Source organism: Amblyomma maculatum, chromosome 5, assembly GCF_055883805.1.
Source record: "Amblyomma maculatum isolate TAMU_Amacu chromosome 5, ASM5588380v1, whole genome shotgun sequence".
Lineage (NCBI taxonomy): Eukaryota > Metazoa > Arthropoda > Arachnida > Ixodida > Ixodidae > Amblyomma > Amblyomma maculatum.
Window position 1 is genome coordinate 102,850,430 of NC_139348.1, and position 15,687 is coordinate 102,866,116.

At 44.8% G+C, this 15,687-nt stretch overlaps 1 protein-coding gene across 1 annotated transcript in view; it reads left to right on the forward strand.

The window, feature by feature from the left end:
• LOC146189057 (uncharacterized) overlaps positions 1-12,049 on the forward strand; it is a 35,458-nt gene extending 23,409 nt beyond the window's left edge. Inside the window, exons 5-8 of the mRNA XM_084605171.1 lie at positions 2,704-2,846; positions 7,220-7,287; positions 10,287-10,373; positions 11,858-12,049. Of these exons, the coding sequence (XP_084461297.1) occupies positions 2,704-2,846; positions 7,220-7,287; positions 10,287-10,373; positions 11,858-11,994 (435 nt within the window). The 3' untranslated portion in view covers positions 11,995-12,049. The remainder of the gene's footprint in view (positions 1-2,703; positions 2,847-7,219; positions 7,288-10,286; positions 10,374-11,857) is intronic.
• The last annotated feature ends 3,638 nt before the right edge of the window (positions 12,050-15,687 follow it).

Here is a 15,687-nt window from a genome sequence, read left to right on the forward strand (position 1 = left end):
TACTTCTCAGTTCACTGCCAATGGCGCAATTTTTTTCACGTTCACCTGATAACTTGCGCATACTAACCGAGAAAGTGGCCGCACCGGGGTAGAATTGAAGCCCGATATTGCCGGAAGAATTGGGATAAAAGTAAAGAGGAGAAAAAGCAGAAAGCTCTTCTTTCAAAAGCAGAACAGTAAACATAACATGTGTAAAAAATAAAAATATATAACCATGCGGGGCGACTCACATTGGTAACAGGAAATCATTGCAGGGGAAGAAGTGAATTTACAAATGGGAGAATGAACTGTGCAACCTCGGTAGCTGAACAGCTTAAGTGAAAGTAAATCTGCAACTATAAACACTAGCGATAAATTCTGAAACCAAATTTCAAGAAAATGCACTGCGAGGAAGGGGGCCATGGAAGTGAACCGGTGAGGAATAAGGAAATCTTGTTACAGGTTTTCCATGCCCTCATTAGCTTTATTATCTTCATATCAATTTCATGCCATGTTACAACAATATTCTAAGCCGCTACGTCTACCGCCAGCCTAACTGCCTTTGCTGCAAAAGAAATGACCTTCCCATTACGTTACATCATCTGGCCATGAGTGCTTAGTTATTTGAACCCGGATGGTAACTGAAGCGCCCTATTTCTGCAGAAACAAAAAGGCGTACGCAGTCCACGCGGAAAGCTGCGAACATAAGCAAACAATTAAAAACGGTGAAAATTAAATATAAACGATCACTGGAAGCGAATACGCGACAAGTATCAATGCACTTCGACGAATGACTATTTTAGTTGTGCAGATTTATAAAAAAAAAAGGTTGTTTGCCGCAGCGTACATGTTTTCTTCGCTTTTTTTCTGTTTGTTTTCTTTTATGTGTGATATTGACTATCGCTTTAAATCCTTTTCCTATTGCTTTCTTAATTGTTTTATTTAGTTTCTTATTTATTACTGAAAGAAAGCAGAGAGACGCCGGAAGAAAAGTATCTGTGGAGCTTGAGAGAATGACTCTTTATTGAAAAAAAAAAAACAGAGAATTCGCTGCCATGTTACTCTGGGCAGAAAAGGAAATTTGGGAGCAAGAGAAGAAGCTTCAAGGCCTTATGGTTAAGGGCAACATAGCCGTGGAGCAAACAATATACAGACAACCAAAAAAAAAAAACAATCTACACGCGGCAAAGAATGAAAATCGGCGACCCTGGCACCAGTGATTAGACGTAATGACACAACACTGATGCCATCATCGATGAGTCATATGAGACAGGGAGGATTGGCGGACAGAGTGGAAAGTCAGCTTTGGTAACCCTCCTATTTGCTCTTCATTCCTTTATGTATTTGGTACATACAGATTGAGGTATTGTCCCTGTGTATGGTGCCCGCAATAAAAAATGAATACTTGATGCCGACATAGGTTGAATCACGTATAAATTATGTATACCAATATTCGTGAGGAATACTTTGGAAAAATTTTGAACTGCTCGAAAGCAACACCTCATTTTATTTCTTTTCTATTTCCTTTTTCTTGACGTTCTTGTTCATTTGATAATCCCTTAGTTTCCTTTGATTAAACTTCAAGCGTCGTGTCTCGAGTCTCTTCAAAGCCAAGTGCGGCCGATAGTGAATCCGTTTAGGCCCGAGGTTGAATTGCTCGCAGCCTTTCACCAGATGCTGCAGTGTTTCGACCTCTGCACTGAAAAAGGGACCATATGTGGTCGATATAACGCCATGAAGCGCGCTGGCCACGCTCATGTACACGAAGCACCACAACGTGTCTGTGCAATAAGCCCACTTCGGCTTGTATTGGTAAAGCAGTCCATGTTCACATCAGACCGCTTCCATTGAACGTACCACACCGGGGCAGACCGTTTATGCTCAATCCGTTATGCGCAGACCGTTTCCGCTTATGCTCAATCGGCTGTCTCTGCTTACCGTACAGGGTCATGAAGTTTACGGCTTCAGGCTCTTTGGAGTGCAGAAGCTCCGGCCTTGCTACGAGAAAGGTTGAGACGCCGTACCAATCGTGAAGGGCCCTGACAAGCTCATACAGCGTGCACGCTGCTCATGAAGTTGCCATGTATACCTAAGGAGCATATGGCTATCGGCAAGACTGAAGAGTTACCGCTCAAACAAGTGCTTCGCCACAGTTTCCAGAGTCACACCAACCCATGTTGCCTTCTATTGCATCCGTTCTTGGGAACCCCGAATGCTAGTCGTCCTGCATCTCGCTGGCGCCATTCCAAAAATTGTCTCGCATCTGAATTGTTCCTCATTTGCTCTCTTTACGGCCTCTCCCTGCCCACCTCTCACAAGGTTGGAATGTGCTGATAGCGGTTCCAAACAGGTGGCCAATGCAGTCTGCGGCCTCATGCCGCTCTGTATACAGTCGCATTAAACCATCTGTGTGTTGCGCGATGTCAGCACACAACGTGAACCACTTTTTTTTTGTGAATATATTAAGGTTCCCTTTATTTCTGCTTCACTCGTTGCCCATAGCTCGTGTTTCTATGTTGAACTGCTCAATTTAAAATTAAGTTTCAGGATGTTCGTGGCATATGCGCAACCAACCAATCATCTGTGACACTTCTCAGCACTCGTCACTTATTTTCATCATTGTGGATACCGTAGCCGCCAAGCTACTTCTATGTTGTTCACTAGCATTACTAAACAATTTTTTTTTTATTTTTAACTCGGATAATTATTTCATCCTTTTTTCAGGTATTCGAGAGCTTTCCTTTCGCCCTCGCCATATTCGACGCAGACCTGGATGGCGATCTGGATTGTGCAAGCGCCAAACGAACACAATTTGACCCAAACGGCCCAACCGCCACCTATGTCTGGATGCTCAAGGGAAGCTCGCCGTAAGGTTCAACTACATCCAACTAGTGGCGACCTAAAACGTCGCACTTTTCCGCTTAGGTTTAGTTTCCAATATATTATCGATTCGTGCGGTAGCCGCTGTTGAGAGAGAGAGAGAGAGAAACAACTTGGTTGAGGCAGCAGCCAATGAACGCCAGGAGAGAAGTCCATCTCCCCAGTCGCCCCTAGCTATTGGCCTGAGTCAACGGTATTTTTTATGCACTCCACTAGAGCCTTATCAGTTAAGTCCATGACGCAGCTGTAGTGGAGGGCTTAGAAAATGAAATGTCACTCTTGCATCCCTTGCATTGCGAATGCTGGAAAGTTCCTTATGGAACCATATTGGTTTATGCTGACGCTATATGTATTTTTATTCGCCGCTCTTCAATGAATAGCGCAAAGCAGCCTGTGGTTCGTTTAACAAACACAAAATTAGATATCTTAACACCTGTAAAATACATTACAAAGAGCTACGCGCTAACTCTATCTTGAATCAATATGGCGAAAGCCTTTTACAGCTCATGACTCGTCCGCCTGTTCGTTCATGTGAAGTGTTATTATTTCATTTCATTTATTAGCCTTAAATTTAAGGACCCTTCTGGGTATTACATAAGAGGCGTGGCAGGTAATCATCAAATAGTATAGTTTTAGCACAGATGTTTGCACGATATACGCATTTCAATGTTGGCGTTGAAGGATGAATGGCAGAGGACGGCAGCGACGGAGTGAAATAGGTCGTTCCAGTCTGACGCGGCTCGTGGAAAGAAGGAAGAGGAAAATGTTACAGTATGGGCGCGTGGACGAGCGACTTGAAGTGGGTGACTGGTGCGATGGGATATGCGTGGCGGAGATGAGCAGATGTATGGAGTGAGCTGTAATAAAATTTGTGGAAAAGAGAAGGGGTGGCGTGCGGCACCGGCAAGAAAGACTTCGTAACTTATACTGCGATTTAAGGATGGTATACACTGACTCCGTGTGAATACTGGGAGAGAATGAAATACGCTGCGCGATTTTGGAGGGCTTCAAGTGCATCGATGAGATATCCTCAATGAGGATTCCAAATGGGAGACGCGTATTCTAATTTAGGCCTTACTAGTGATTGTAGGCGAGTAATCTTCACAGTTCTTAGCGACATTCCCCGAGATACCGCGAGATCCTTGGTGCGGCGCTGCCTCAAATACCTACCATTTCACAGTTAAAAATCAAAAACTTCGGCTTCACCAGGAATCAAATTTCTACCCCTCAGATCACCACCAAGTGCGGCAACAGACCAACCTATCGATTTTTGCCAGGGCCACCGTTTGAAACTTGTTCTTTATCAGCAAGCTCTGGTACGTTAAGGAGATGTAGCACTGTTCATGGTAAAACATTCGGAAGTTGCACAGGACTTTCGTGGTATTTGTCTGGGCGTCTGAATGGGAGCGCTGCAGTCGGACCAATCTGTTCCGACGATTAAAGACGGCGGGTGAGACTGCGGCAACTGTTTTTGGAACAGCTGTTCAATGGTTTGTATTTTTGCGCTTCTTTTTTAGAGACACAACGAGCTCTTTCTTGAGCACCGTATGCCATGTTAGTCTGAGGCGGCTGTTTGCGGAGTACGGTGTTGCAACCGAAGCGTTTTCTGCCGAGATTAGTGGTGTTTACAGATAAGTCGTAGCAAGTGTGAGGCTTCTTTCGGCTCAGTTTTCAAGCGATTATTTGTCAACAGTGAAACGAATGAATGTGCACTGCTCTTTGTCCGACATATTGTTCCCAGTGCCCTTGTTCAGGGGCTTGTATAGCGGACGCCCAGGCAGAATTGTTTTATAGATGATAAAAAAAAATTCTGGGGTCGCCATGAACTAACTTCTTTTTTTATTGCACACCGGACCCTTGCCGATGAAAAAACGTTTGGAAGAAATTATGCTATTTATACCCTGGGGATCGCACTGTTTAAATGCAGGAAGCCAGAAACAATACACCAGGGTATTTTACCCAGTTAGGAAGGGGGTTATTTTAGGGGATATATTAAAAAGAACGCTGAAGAGTGATTTCTTCGCTAGACTCGTATTGTATCCGGTACTCGTGCGCAGAAAGTGAGGATGGGGTATCTTTTGATTCAATTATGATCATGGACCTCCACTATATACGGAGAACAATAATGGCTGGTTGCCATTGTGATAAAGACGCACGACCTGCCCGGATTTACTTTTTGGAAAGCATAGACTGTTTGTTTTTGGAAATACAGAAAGCTGCTGAGCAGACTCCAGAATGGCTGTCAAGACAAGATATTTGTTGTGCATGCGTTTTTTTTTTTCAATGTAATGAAGCCAGTACCATGCAGGCTTGTCACGAAGGTATCGTATGTAAATAGCTTTTTTGTGCTTTTCGCTTATTTTGTTTTGGTGAAATGCTATATGCGACCAAGCCAGGCAATAAAGTAAACATACAGGCTTAGCCATGACGACCACGTGAAAAACGTATCTTAGCTTTCCTCGTCCATCATGCCAGCGCGGTGCCATGAAGAGTGCCGCAGCTGACGTAATGGTGCATCTAACAACAACGTGATGTCATGGGCGACGGCGCGATGAGTCGTGGGAAGCGATTGGTGGCGCGATGGGTAAGAACCTATGTGCGTCGTTATGTGCGTCGAATACGCTTCAGGCGCTTGTGTCAGAATGTGACGTGGCTAAGAGAACGCCGCGCTGTTGGAGCGATGCCGTAAGTCCAATCTCACACTTGAATGAGCACTGCAATGAAGTCACGCCAAGGAACGGCCAGGCGAAAGCCTTTACAGGCTAATGAACGTAGGCCTGCGCGTGCGTTCCTCCGCAGAAAGTATGACATACGTGAATAAGCTTAAGAAACCTTTACTGCCAGACGCAGAAAGGTGTAAAGTAATAAACGGGTACAGGGGATGCAATCACCTAAACTTGGAAATCATAGATATGGCCTCCACACGTAAACACGTATCGATCGGCCTCACGTAATAAGGACCAAATGGTCTCATGTAATAGGTTGGGACTCAACACTCGGGTCATTGCCTTCAGCATTCATCCTAAGATGGTGAGGTCGATCCCGTATGTGGCTGCTTATTTCAGGTGAAGATAAAATAAAATAACGTCGTTGGTGTGCGTGATGTAAGTGTGCTTTGCGTTACTCCATATGATAGAAATTACTGCAAAAGAGCACTCAAATGCATTTTTCAAATCCAATTAGTCGCGTACGATATGGCTTTATAGTTTAAGACTCCCGTTTATTTTATGGCACTAAAATATCGCTGTCACTTAAAAGCTTCGTTCTGCCTATCTTTGAAAGCAGGTAGGAAATAACACTTCTCGCTTCGGTGGCAGAGTGGTTAGCGCACTCAGCGCAAGGGTTCAGTCGTGATCTTGACAGCGCCTGCGTACCCCAGCAGCGACAAGCAGATGGCGATAAAGTACCAGTAAATGAAGGTGCAAGCGCGAATCTGAGTCAAGTCACATGGTGTCCTTTCGCCTCTTTACCCAAGGCCGTACGCGCAGATTCATTGGCTGGTGATTTATCGCTCATCCACTCACCGTGACGAGAAGCGATGCAACGGCCTCATTAGGATCTCGGTTGTGATAATTCAGTCATCACCATCGAGAATTTAAAAAAGCTATTTCATCACCGTCTTTCCCAGCAGGGGACGCCACGATTACCGGGTGAGCAATAAAGGATCAGCAAAAAAATATCCGTGCAGGGTTATGAGTGAAGTGGTGACGAGACACCGCAGGACACGACTCAGCTCTGCACTTGCCGCATCATTTGCCGGCCCTTTATCGCCCATCTGTAGTGGTGACGTATAGGCTTCTATATATAGTGCGCTGTCTGTAAAGGTCTTGGCGGTGACGGTTCTGTCCCGGCCGCTGCGTCCGCTTTTAGTAGACGAAAAGCAAAACGCGCGTGTGTTGTGCGCTGGCATTCCACAACAAATAATCCGAGATAGTCGAAATTTCTGACGTCTTCCATTAAATGCTTTAGTAAACTATAAATGAAATAAAACAAATACTCGAATCAAAGGGTAACTTCCTGGAAACCATTCACTAAGCTGGTGTGTAAGCAATCTACAAAAAAATACATTGTTGTTTTGTTCCTGGAGCCAAAAATAAATTATTAGGAAAATATATCTAATAGTTTTGAAACAAATGATCAGCAAGAGACTGCCGCCTAGTACATAAACCTCTAATCGCCTTCAGTTGGTTTGGACATATCACATTTTTTGAAGCTTGTTAAGATTTCGCCGGAACACTAAGTATGTAACCTGATTCGTGTACAAGGAATGCCTAGCATAGTCTTCGATCAGTAATACAAAATATTAAACCTCACTTGCTCAACTGTCCTCAGATGACCACTGTGTCTCGTTTGCTTCCAGAAAAAACGTCACTTACCATATTAAGGCCGGCCCCACATTTGACACCAGTACATATACGATTGACGATGGTAAGTTTCACAGTGCCAATCGTTTTCATCCAGAGTGACTGCATTTTTCTTTTGCCAAAAGTAGAGCGGTGAACACTGAAAATTTTTTTCTTTTTTAGATTTGTATCCGTAAACTGCTCCTGAAGTATTTTCTAAAGCAGTACTTTTTGATTTGCAAACAGAAAATCAAACTAATGCATCGGGAAACAATTCCCTCTGAATATGTATGTATAGAAAAGAGCAAAACGCCGCTTGCAACATTACCGAGACCCTAATAAATATGATTCGAAAATATGCCCTGAAAGCACAGAAAGGCTAAGAAAGCAGCATACGACATCAAGAAGACAATAAAAAAACTGAACTGTGACGCAGAACGAGACAATTTGAAGGCAAAAACGACGACATGAACGACATATAAATACATAACAGCGGATTCACAAGAAAGGAATAACTTAAAGCATTACTTCAATATCAATCATGGCGTTTAAAATGCGACTGCTTACGATATCTCATCGGGAAGGAGATTTAGAGGCGATCGACAGAATTCAATAGGAGAAAATAAAAAAAACATTAGCTAACTAAGATTTGGTCTATAATAACATAGCGCACTTTAAAGACACTTTGGGTGATTCTTTTCTGTATCTGTTGTGTCTGCCAGCCCTATCATATGCACATGGCGCCATCGGGGAATAGTACCATTCCCTGCCGCGCCGTCTCATTTGTAGGCACGGGACTGCTGAGCAGGGGTACCCGAGAGAGTCAGATATAAACCCGTTTGTGGCGGCTCCATTTCGATTGATCTTAGCATAAGGCCGTAGTGTACTGTGCGATGGCAGTGCAGGTTGCGTTACCAAGGTGGTTGATATTGCCTGGCACACCGCACTACGGTGTCCTTCATAGCATCGGCTGCTACAGAACGTTAAACCACATATATGTAATCAAACGACTATTTTTTATAAACCGAGAAATTTTTCGCCATAATTTGTGGTAATTAGTTTCTCTTCGTCATGCTTTCTTATGTTCAGTTTTACCTAAACATTGTTAGTTATATTTATTTTGCTGAGCTTGGTCTGAATGTTGGCATCGGTATACGCAACTGCGTTTAAGTCCTTCTTTGTATTTCAGACTTTGTTGTCAACAAGGCTTTTGTGATATCTAGGTTTAGCATTTGTGTGTACAGCTCATCCGGTTGAAAGCCGTCACCTTGTACATGTTTTGGCTCGGGTTTCGTCAGAATTCATCAGAACGTGGTAGGAGGAATAGAGACCTGTATTTTAGGCGGTGTCTGTTTCCTTACGGCGAGTTGAGATGTCCACCGGCAGCTCTGAATTGCTATAAATCGATTTGCATCCTAACTATAGGTGCCCGCCGATAACTGAAGCAGTTACTGCGTGATTTCTTTTCCCCCACAACTGACTTAAAATACTGAACCGGAGTAGCCCGATTAGAACTCGACAGCCAGCTGCTTCGTTTCGGTGGAGGCTAAAAGCAAAGGAGTCCGTGTGCTGTACGACCTTAGTGCACGTTAAAGACCCCTAGGTAGTCAAAATTACTCTGTAGTCCATCACTACTACATTTCTTTTTTTCTCTCTCTCTAACTCCCACCTTCCTCCCTTCCTCCAAGGAGCAGATTAGATGCTCACGGTGAAAGTGTGACCGATATGGCGCCTTCATTTTCTTTTGAACATTTTGCATTTATTTTAAACATGGAAAACAAGTCCTACTGTGAAACCTTGGCGTTAAAGACTCTCTCGCTTTTACCATTAAGGCGATATTTGAGCGTCCCCGATTTTTTTCTTGGAATCCGAGCTTGTCGATATATACACACATGCACACAAATTACCTACGGAGGCATAGTTTGCTCTCCTTTCCTCATCTTCACAGCGTGGCAGGTGGCAGGCGACATGAACTTAAGGCACACGACGTATAACCTCCCAAACGACTAGGCCGCCCGATGGCCCCTTATTTTAATGCGATAGCAATACTGCACCAGCTTTCGAGCCGTCACATGGTGCCGGTGGAGGCCGTGCTTGTCCTTGAACAGCCGAGAAGAAGGAGAAGAAAACCGGTAACTTACACTCTCGTGTCATACTTTTAAAGGATGAGCTTAAGTGTCCCCAATGATGTAGCACCTTACACTGATAGGGCGTGATAGGGGAATGATGTAGCAGGCGAAACAAGCTTCCGCCATTGCTATCGCAACTTAACTAGGGTTAACTAGAAGCTTAGTTTGTCTGCTGCATTATTCCCCTATCACGCCTTATCAGTATAAGGGTCTACATTATTGGGGACACTTAAGCTCATCGTTTAAGAGTACGACGCGAGAGCGTAAGTTACCAGTTATCTTCTCCTTCTTCTCGGCTGTTCAAGGCCAAGCGTGCCCTCCACCGGGACCATGCGACGGCTGGAAACCTGGCGCAGTATTATAACAATACGTGTCCGGCTTTCCTACCCATTTTAAAGATTACAACTAAAGGTGAGATACTGTAAAGAGAGCAAAAAATGAATGGGAGAATGTTTAGTCGATGAGAGCTTTTGTAGAACAGTGCCTGACATGAGAGTAAAAGTGCGGGCAATGGGGAAAAACAACCACACAAAAAGAGGGGTTTCTCCAGACTTTTTTTGGTATCCGCCATAAAGTGCCTCATGTTTGGGCCAAAATATGTATGTTCGATACTGTTGTTTGTGAAAAGTTACTGTGCGGCGTCTCTCTTAAATGAACCCTGTTGGGGACTGCATTATTCACCGAATAAAAATAAAAATAATGTTCACTTCAGTTTTAAATTAATATTTTTGAAGTAATGGATCTTTTTATTGATTTTTCACAATGGTGTAATGGTGGAATACAACAGTGTAATGGACACCTACTTACATAGGATTTTTCAGCCTTGTCCTACTGTTCCAAATTACGTGCGAAAGCGGCCACTAAGAAATCGCTGCTTATTGCGAGTTGCTTTGCCTATCACAAAAACCTGACTGACCTCAGCTCGTGACAACTTTGACCTGTGTCCACCTTGCAGATTACGAACATCAGTACCACGCTCATTTCTACTTTTCGGACTACAAGAGCTGCGTCATTTTCGCTATGCCTTACAAAGACAGAGAAGGTAAGTTACCAGACTTGAAAAGAGACATTGCCTTCCAGGTGACTGCTTATTTTGCTTGTCGCAGCGTGAAATTAGGAGAGAGTAAGCGTTGAGTTCAAATACGACGCCTGGATATTGACAACGCTCAGTTTATAAAGGCCACAATCAGGAGATGTGATAACGTAACGCACAATCCCACACCTTCCAACTTTATCGGCCAAGGTGTATGAAAGAGCATGGGACTACTACCGAAACTAGGGATAGGGCGGTGGGCAGCTGGCACAGGAAGAACCCTGTCACCTTCCATTGTAACAGTTCGGCAAGGCGAAGAGCCTAAATTAATACTGAAGGTGAATGAGTAATGTGATGGCCGCCTGGCAAGCGCTCCACCCCTAGCCACTGTCTGCTTCGCCTTCTCCTCTCGTGACATTATACCCTGTTGAAGAGACATCGCTGCGGTCCAGCGTCACCAGTAACCGCGAATTGTTTTGCTCTCGTGATATCTGGTCCCCGGCGATCCGCGTAGTTATTTGGGCGAGGCAAAGTAATGAGCGGGGGCGAGTGGCGTAGAGGGTAAGCACAGTCAAGGGGGAACTGAGCCAGGCATCACGAACCAATTGTACTCCACTCGATAGAATATCACACAACTATCATACAACCTTCGGGGCGCGACGAAGGTGAATACAGCGCCTCTACTGGAATTGAAAGGGGCGGCAAGCCAAACAACATGAAGCCAAGGCTGAGCGAGGGGGACTGAATTAATGGCCACCGAGAATAGCGGGAAGCTCTGGCTCTCAGCACTTCCCGCTTTGTCTTCTATCTCCTGAAATTGTGCAGAGAAGAGCTAACGGCGTCCTGACACCTGCCTCATTTGCAGGTTGCAAAGGGGCGGAAGAAAAATCCCCGTTGCTTCTTTCAGGACAGAGAGGAGAGAAATCGGCACAACTTAATATATATGTTAGCAGTTGAAAACAAAAGCAATAAAAAAAACAAATAAACATGCCTTCTACTCACACACCATTCATTGTAGCAAGTGAAGAAAAGGAAATTTCATCGGTGAATTCTTTAGGAGAGCAAAAAGTGTCGTTCGAGGGTAGGGGAAGCATTATAATCAACTAGCCAAACCTGATTCACGATAGAGGTGACTGCAGCCTACCATAGTTAGCACGTACCAGATTGAAGATTGTGGAGAGAGATATATCCTCAAACCTTCTTCGCGGAAGAGCAGTGTTTGACTAAAAGGGCCATTCACAGAGAAAAGCCAGTTTAAAAGACATGTGCGGTTGCGCAGTGCATGGGCAGACAGGTCTTGTGCATTTGTGTGGCGGGAAGGAGTGTAGCACATGGCACATGCATGTTATGACGGTTTGTTTGGGCCCACTCACCTGCTTCAAGCAAACTTCTTACCTTATGTTCCCAAGTAATGGCAACGAGGTGCCCCCCAAGTTCTGTTTTTGTTCCTTGCCTTCATTTGCAACCCTACTATTTGCTTTTTTTCTGCACAGAATGCACGCTGTTTGTAAAAAGAGAGGTGAAAGATGCTGTTCCAGAAATTTGCAAGGAAAAATTCAGAGAGAATTGCGACCTGGAAGTGATGGCGTACGACAAAGAGACCTGTGGCCAGTACCTCGATGTCGACTAGGCGGAAACATTGGCCACCATCTATTTTGCTCAGGGATATTCCCAGAAAACGAAATAAAAACACTTTACTTTTCAGGAGAATTTCAATGACATTTCATCAGTAAGAAAACGTGACTGATCTCTTAGTATTCTGTTTGAGTTATCTTCCGGTCCTGCAGCTAGCGCATCAAGTTTTGGGCTTTCAAGGTCGCCAATGAGCATTCATTGATTACTAGCATTCGCACGTTGTTTAAATGCCTCTGAGTGTCTTCTCACCGACAAATCATACCTATCGACCAATCTGTACCAACAACGTCTTTATGCAGGAGCTCGTCTGTTAATTCTGATTGGCTTCAAGCTCAGCTCTTGCATCTCCCGCATAGGCACCAGAGAACAGGCCTCAACGACTTCACAGCTTCTCTGCACTGCCACATAAGCTGCTTTTTATAAGCTGCGTTGTGTGAAGTTCAGCAACCTGAGAACAACATCACAAGTTCATTCTTTAGCTCTTCGGTCCAACGGCATGTCTTCAAACATGAACGTTCGCGCTTGATCTCAAAATAGAATGTTGCGTAGTTCTGCCCGCTCAACAGATGAAATCTCTACATATTAAGATATGGCGATATTGCATCTATTGGGAGGCTACGTTAGAAAATTTACATGTTCATCAATTAAAAGTGTAAGGCATTTTGTTGCACTTTTTGCTGGGAACGTTGTTGCAACTTAAAAACGAAGCTACAATGCACAGGCTTCAGAATGACAACGACAAACCTTTGTGCATGTGCCTTTCTCGTCCAGGTCTGAGATGAATAAAATGGCAAACGTTAGCTCCTAAAGGGCCAAGCAATTCAATGTGTGCAATGTGCCTCAAGAGCCTACTTTATGCACGCTTAATATATTTAAACCTAGCTGAGGGGTCTTCTCGGTGGAGACGCACTTACCTTGCACCACTTACCTTAAGCTTGTCCTTCATAACGACAGCTGATTTGGATGCGATTGTGTTTGACAGGAGGTTGTCATCAAAAAACCTCTGACTTGCGATTAAAACCCGGATATGCTGCGAGCGTCGAAATGTCCCAGCAACATTTCCTCGCCGTCTATCCTACAGAGCTCGCAGTTCAAATGCGATACTTTACTTTCAAAATACCAGATCTCTCCTACAGCCTCCAGACGCCACTCAGGTATCAGATTCCTGTGAACCTTCAGATCAGTTGTAATTTTGAGGAGCCAAGTTGAAATAAATCTTATTAGCACAAGATTGCAGCCTAAACTAAATGACAGCAAAGAAGACTGAGTGCTGTAGAGATCGAACTTGAGATTATTTTGTCCGAAATACTAAAAATTGTCTTAAGCTGCCGAGACAAGTCCACTCAAAATTATAAAGAGGCAGTGTGCGGTTCATGGTGAGGAACAAAATCCAGTGTCCGTGTCAACAAATGATATACAAATATTTCCGCAGGCCACTGTAGAGGCCAGTTAGGGATATCACTCCATATATGTAAAACGAATTTTAAATGTCTTCGAATTTTGTTCGCACGCAATAGGCATGACACTTGGTGCGCAACTTGGTCGACGTTATGAGCAGAAAAAACGAAACGTGTGTACCGCCACCGCGCTGGGTGGGCAAATGGACAGTTCACTGAAGATAATAGTAAATGCGGTCTAGAGGTAAAATAAATACTTTCGCTGATAATCGCTGTTTAAGGCAAAAGATTGTGAATTTTGCGACTTTTTGCGTCGCCAGACGTGGGTCAGAGGCTAAGCAATGCAGTCATCAAACACACCTCTACAGCCGTTGGGTGAAATTCTATGACACATTGATAATGACGGAAAGCACGCTTTTCCAGCAGTTACATGCCTTCTGGTAGTTGAGATTAGCAGGAAAGTGCGCAAAAGGATTCACAGAAAGCTTTCTGAAGAATTTATGGCAACAACTGGCGCAGCTAGATTCGAATGCCTTTAGTGAAGACAAGAATTGACTGGTGCGTTGTTATTTATATTGTTACGGACGACAAGGAAGAAGAAGCGGGCAGTGGCGCGGGCAGGAGCGCTCGCGCTAGGCCCGCGAACATTCATTAAACGTCCTCTACCATCGCCATCGGTCATGTTCTGTCTCCTGTCTTCATCGGCTTACCGCTTCGTAACATTTGGTTGGAGGTGCGGCGTACGGCATCCCCATCCTCGCCTTGGAGCCTCGACGCCATCTTCAAGCCGGGACCATCACCGAGGGCCCAGGGACATCGCTGAGCAGCTTCGCCCCAGCTCTTCAAGCCCAGACCTGAACAACTACCACCGCCCAGCCCCCAGCCCGGACCTGAAGGCAAGGAGAACAGACCTACCGATCAGAACCGAGATGAAGGACCCGAAAGACCCGAGTGACCCGAAGGAACCGATGGACACGAACACGCAACCCCCGCCCAAGCTGCCCGACGTGACCTAGAGCCATCGGTTTCATGGACTCTGGTGACGGATGGTTGACAGCTCCAAGGGAGGCGGAACACCCACGCATCAGACATCGTACCGGCAAGCCGTTCTATTCTTTCTTCTTCCTCTTCTTCTTCAAGCATCCAGACACGCCCATCATCATGCCATAAAATCATTAACATCGCTAAACTTCCTCGTCCACGATCGGGACGATCACTCGGTGGCCCCGGGTCATGTTACGGACGACAAGGAAGAAGAAGCGGGCAGTGGCGCCGGCAGGAGCACTCGCGCTAGGCCCGCGAACATTCATTAAACGTCATCGCCATCGGTCATGTTCTGTCTCCTGTCTTCATCGGCTTATCGCTTCGTAACAATATCTTGGATTTCATGAACGGTAAGCAGAAACAATTAGAATGGTGTAACGCTGCTGAACCGAATATTGAGCGAAATCATTAGCTGCGGGTGACCGAGCGTTCTCCTTCTTCTTCTTCCCCAACCCACATATAAAGCCCCGCTTTAACCAAGCCGTGTGAACATGGCCTTAGTGGCCTATATCGGTAACGTGAATGCCAGGGTCCTGAAAGGCTGATTCTGACATAATGGTCCCCTGTGAAACGAGAGACCCAAGTTGGTAGCTCCTGCCAGAGGACCACGGACACGTACAGGGACACGGACACGGCATACAGTGATCAGCGGTTAAACGTGGCATAGGATTGCTCTCGCAATAAAAATAGGCAGCAGATGAGCTGTCCCGTGCGAGCGGGCCGAGTGCGATACAGCGCCGCTTTCAGGGATACTGTATCGACCGGAAATCAATGTGGTCTAAAAAAGCAACAAAATATATCTGCAGAACATGTTTATTTCTTTTATTTTCCAACAGTCGCGCAAAGGAGAATAAGGTTTGCAACTCCGAATGAAACAATACACCACCAAACCCCAAAAAACCTACGTTCTGGTACAAGAAACCCGCAGTCGCATATATGCTTGAAACTGCAGAGAAAGTGACTGACCGATTTATCAATATAAAAAAAAATATTCTCACCGTGCGCCGCACTTGAGCTGGTGGCGGCCGGCAGTGTATAAACATATCTGCCTAGAAAAACATATTCAAACGTTTTAGCTCATCCAAGGAAATAATGCCTAAAATAGATAGCCTCAAGCGCTCTCTAGAAACGCACAAGCAAGTACTTAATTTTAGCTAGCAAGCATTTCTTTTAAGTACTGATTTTAAAACAGCACCATTGCCTCTGCTATACCAGATTAGTTAAGAGTGCACGCGGCTTGCACGGCT